Genomic DNA, 4,533 nt, shown 5'->3' with positions numbered 1-4,533 from the left:
AGTACTCGATCGCTACAACCAAGTACTTCATTTGCCTGATCGCCAACGGAAAGGGCCCAGAATATCGATTCCCCACGTATGAAATGGCCAGGGGCTGTAGATTGACTTTAGCTCTTCTGGGGGCGCCTTGTGCCAATCAGCGTGTTGCTGGCATTGTTTGCAACGCTGTGCGTACTCCTTGCAATCTTCCCTCATGGTTGGGCAATAATAGCCCGCGCGGAGAGTTCTCGTTGCCAGGGCTCGACCTCCGATGTGGCTCCCGCAGATCCCCTCGTGGAGTTCAGTCATAATTCTTACGCACTTCTCTCCATGCACACATACTAACAGGGGGTGTGTAAATCCGAACCTGTACAGCTCTCCAACGATTAAGGTGAACTTGCTGGAGCTTTTCTTTACCTTTCTGGCCTCTGTTGCATATACTACGAGGACGCCGTCTGCTATGTACCGCTGGTATGGTGTTATCCATGTATCTGATTGGTAAACGGCGCAAACCCGCGTTGTCTTCACTTCCTCTACTGGGTGCGCCCTAACTCTCGGTGCCCTCAAGGTTTCCTGAGTTAATGATCGATGACTCCTTGCTATCCCTTCCGTCGACTTGCAAACTTGAAGAACCTGGTGGTCTGCTGCGAACGCCCGAGGTGTCTTTAGAGTTTCTTGTATAACAGTCCTCTGCCTGCCCCCCTTGCCCGAACTGGCGAGTTTGGCAAGCAAGTCAGCTCGGGCATTCTGCTCCCTTGGTACGTGCACCACTTCAAACAAGGCAAAAGAACTTCTTAGCTCCTGTACATACTCTAGGTAAGCTGCCATCTGTGGATCCTTGGCTTGGAATTCGCCGGTCACCTGCCCGGTGATCAGTAAAGAGTCGCTCTTGGCCATCAGTACCTTCGCCCCCATTTCCTTTGCCAAAAGAATACCGGCAATCAATGCTTCATATTCCGCCTGATTATTGTTGGCTTTGAAGGCAAACCTCAGGGATTGTTCTATTAATACACCGTTGGGTCCTTCCAGAATGACTCCAGCCCCACTTCCTAGCTGGTTGGACGACCCATCAACCGAGAGTACCCAACGATCATCACTTCCGGCGTTATACGTCGTTTCAGCGGACAGCTCGACCACAAAGTCGGCGAAGATTTGCCCTTTGATCGGTCCTCGGGGTTCATACCTGACGTCGAACTCTGACAACTCCACCGCCCATTTTACCATCCTCCCAGCTACATCCGGTTTCTTTAGAACCTTTTGGATGGGCAAGTCAGTCATCATCCATACCGCGAAGCTCTGGAAGTAATGTCGTAGCCTTCTCGCTGAAAACACGACCGCCAGCGCCGCTTTCTCCAAGGCTTGGTATCTCAGTTTCGGACCTTGTAACACCGTACTTACAAAATAGATAGGTTTTTGAATTTGATCTTGTTCTTGGACGAGCACCGCACTCAACGCCGTTTCGATAACGGCGAAGTATAACTTGAGGGGCGTTCCCACTTGGGGTTTGCACAGAACCGGCGGGCTCGCCAAGTACTCCTTGAGTTTTACGAAAGCCTCTTCACATTCTCTCGTCCAGACAAACCTGTTATTCCTCTTTAAACACTGAAAATACGGGTGGCCCCTCTCCCCACTGGCAGATACGAACCGTGACAGAGCGGCCATCCGGCCTGTAAGCTGTTGTACTTCCTTTACAATGGCAGGGCTTCTCATTGCTAGGATGGCAGCACACTTATCAGGATTTGCTGTGATTCCTCTTTCGGTTAAGAGGAAACCCAAGAACTTTCCCGCTTCTACGCTGAAAATGCACTTCTCGGGGTTTAGCTTCAGCCTGTACTTGGCTATTGTAACGAGTAGTTCCTCTTGATCGGCAACGTGCCGATTTTTTTCCGGGGACGTCACGACCATGTCGTCGACATAAGCTTGCACGTTCCTCCCTAGCATGGGCGCGAGCACTTTATCCATCAGCCTCTGATACGTGGCTCCCGCGTTCTTCAGCCCAAAGGGCATCACCTTGTAACAATAGCACGACCTTTCCGTCATGAAGGCAGTTTTTTCCTCATCCATGGGGTGCATCTTTATCTGGTTGTAGCTCGAGAAGGCATCCAGGAAAGTTAGCAGTTTGCACCCTGCTGCACTGTCTACCAGGGCATCTATACTGGGCAAAGGGTAGGAATCCTTTGGACACGCCTTGTTCAGATCTGTGAAATCGACGCACATTCGCCATTTCCCGTTGCTCTTCTTTACCAACACAACATTAGCGAGCCACTCTGGATACTGCACTTCCTTGATGTGGCTTGCGGCCAGGAGTTTCTGTGTTTTCTCCCTAATCGCCTGCCTTCTTTCTTCATTGAACTTCCTCCTTCTTTGACGGACTGGCTTGACTTGGGGGTCCATTGCCAAACGATGGGACAGAAGGTCGGGATCAATTCCCGGCATATCTGAGGCGGACCACGCAAACGCATCCAGATGTCTACTTATTACCTTGGCGATCTGGTCCCGCGTTTCGTCATCTAGGGTTTTTCCCAGCTTGAATGTCTTCCCGCCGATCTCCTTCTCGAGCCAATCTTTGACCGGCTGGGGCCTCCTTTCACTGACGCTCGCCATATCTGGCATCGCCGCATCCCCCTCAGCGATTACTTGAAGTGTTGTGCCTACTCGCCGGTCCTCCTGGCGGGGACCTGCACCAGGGGGTGGCGTTGTGCTTACATTGCACACTGATCGCCTATTTCTGAGGCTGTTTTCATAGCACTTCTTTGCCTCCTTTTGATCAGAGCGGATGGTGATAACCACCCCTTCCATCGAAGGTAGTTTGACCTTCATATGCCTAGTGGAGGGCACGACTCCTATCCTGTTGAGCGTTGGCCTTCCTAACAGGATGTTGTATGCTGAGGGGGCATTCACGACCAGGTACCTGATCTTCTCTGTTCGCGACACTGCCCCATCTGTGAATGTCGTTCTTAACTCAATGTACCCCCTGACCTCCACTTGGTCACCAGCAAAGCTGTATAGGCAGCCCCCATACGGCCTCAGATGGTCTGGGGACAACTGTAACTTTTTGAAAGTTGGCCAGAACATCACATCTGCCGAGCTCCCTTGATCGACCAATGCTCGATGAACCGTCCTTCCCGCCGTGACCAGCGAGATCACAATGGGGTCGTTGCCGTGGGGCACAACGTCCCTGAGATCTTCTTTGGTGAACGTGATGTCCACATCGGGCAAATGATCCTCAAAAGCTTCTACTGACATTGTGGACCTAACATACTTCTTGCGTTGTGACGCAGTACACCCACCGCCCGAGAACCCACCCGCTATGGTGTGGACCTCGCCGTGGACGGGCACCTCGTGCTGTTGTCCCTCGCCACTCGCCGGTTGCGAAACTGACGATTGTCCTGTCTGCTTCTCCACCAAGTAGTCCTTCAGGAAGCCATTCTTTACGAGTTCATCCAATTGGTGACCCAGCGCCAAACAATTGTTAATATGGTGCCCAAATGCTTCGTGGAATTCGCACCATGACTCCTTGTGGGGTCCCAGCACCTTGTCAGACTTCACCGGTTGCCTCAACCTGTCGGCTATGTTGGGCACCGCGATCAGATCTTTGAGTTCCATCGCGAAATTGTGCCTCTGTGGCCTGTTTCCTTCTCTCCTTTCCTCTGCTCGACCCCTAGGCTGGGTCCTCCTTGGCTCGTAGGCGCGCTTCCTGTCCAAGTGTTTTCTCTCCGTGGCGGCTTGGTGAACCCTAACAGGTTGCGTGCGTATCTGTGCCTTGGGTCGCGCGGGTGCAGTGGTCGTGCACTTCTCGTACGTCTCACCTTCTAAGGCAATGTGCTCTACCGCTCGTCGCCTTATTTCAGCGAAAGTTTTGGGGCGGTTGCAGCTAAGCGTTTTACTGAAAGATCCGGGACGTACCCCCTTCCTGAATGCGTATACAATCATGGGTTCCTCCGTGGTGCCTACTTTCACCACTTGTGCCCCAAAACGGCTTATGTATTCTTTTAGGGTTTCGCCTTGGAACTGCTTGACGTCGAAAAGATCATACGAGACTGGGGCGGGAGTTCTGTTGGCTAGATACTGCTCTCTGAACAGTTGTGAAAGTTGGGCGAAGGACGTGACGTGGCCCTCTGGGAGGCTGATGAACCAATCCATAGCCATCCCTGTCAAGGTGCTCATGAAAAGCTTGCACCTCACGGCGTCTGAACCGCCTACCAGCAATATCTGTGTGTGGAACGCCGTGAGGTGTGCCTCAGGATCCTCCACCCCCGTGAAGGTCGCTTTGGGTCCTGTGAACGTATTGGGAATCGCTGTTTCCATAATTGCCTGCGAAAACGGTGTTGTGAATTCCCTGGGTGGGGATGCAGCGTCAGGCTCGTCTCTGCCACGCTATCCACGGCGTAATTCCTCATTGGTGCGGTGGAGCTCTTCGTTTCTTGCTTGAGAGGCTGCCAGATCCGCCTGCATGCGCTCCTGCTCCACCTTTGAGGCTGCCATTGCGTTCTGCAGCCCTTGCACCATACCCACGAGTTGTTGCAGGGTCATCTCTTCACTCCTGGCGCGTGC

General features: G+C 52.7%; 1 protein-coding gene across 1 annotated transcript; it reads right to left on the bottom strand.

Moving 5' to 3' along the window:
* Positions 1–280: 280 nt before the first annotated feature.
* On the bottom strand, positions 281–4,287 carry LOC137838423 (uncharacterized). The gene is made up of 3 exons (XM_068647669.1): positions 2,136–4,287; positions 397–1,913; positions 281–346 (listed from the first exon to the last, which is right to left on the bottom strand). Exons 1-3 carry the CDS (start codon positions 4,285–4,287, stop codon positions 281–283), a joined length of 3,735 nt encoding a protein of 1,244 aa, XP_068503770.1.
* Between the last annotated feature and the right edge of the window lie 246 nt (positions 4,288–4,533).

This window comes from Phaseolus vulgaris, chromosome 4, assembly GCF_000499845.2.
Source record: "Phaseolus vulgaris cultivar G19833 chromosome 4, P. vulgaris v2.0, whole genome shotgun sequence".
Taxonomy (NCBI): Eukaryota; Viridiplantae; Streptophyta; class Magnoliopsida; order Fabales; family Fabaceae; genus Phaseolus; species Phaseolus vulgaris.
This window is presented reverse-complemented; position numbering and strand designations above follow the sequence as displayed.

Coding starts and splice junctions, on each gene's coding strand:
- LOC137838423 (XM_068647669.1), bottom strand. CDS start 4,287: ATGGAAACAGCGATTCCCAATACGTTCACAGGACCCAAAGCGACCTTC. Junction 1,914..2,135: donor GGATTCCTACCCTTTGCCCA/GTATAGATGCCC, acceptor CGCCCATGCTAG/GGAGGAACGTGCAAGCTTAT. Junction 347..396: donor ATGCAACAGAGGCCAGAAAG/GTAAAGAAAAGC, acceptor AGAGCTGTACAG/GTTCGGATTTACACACCCCC.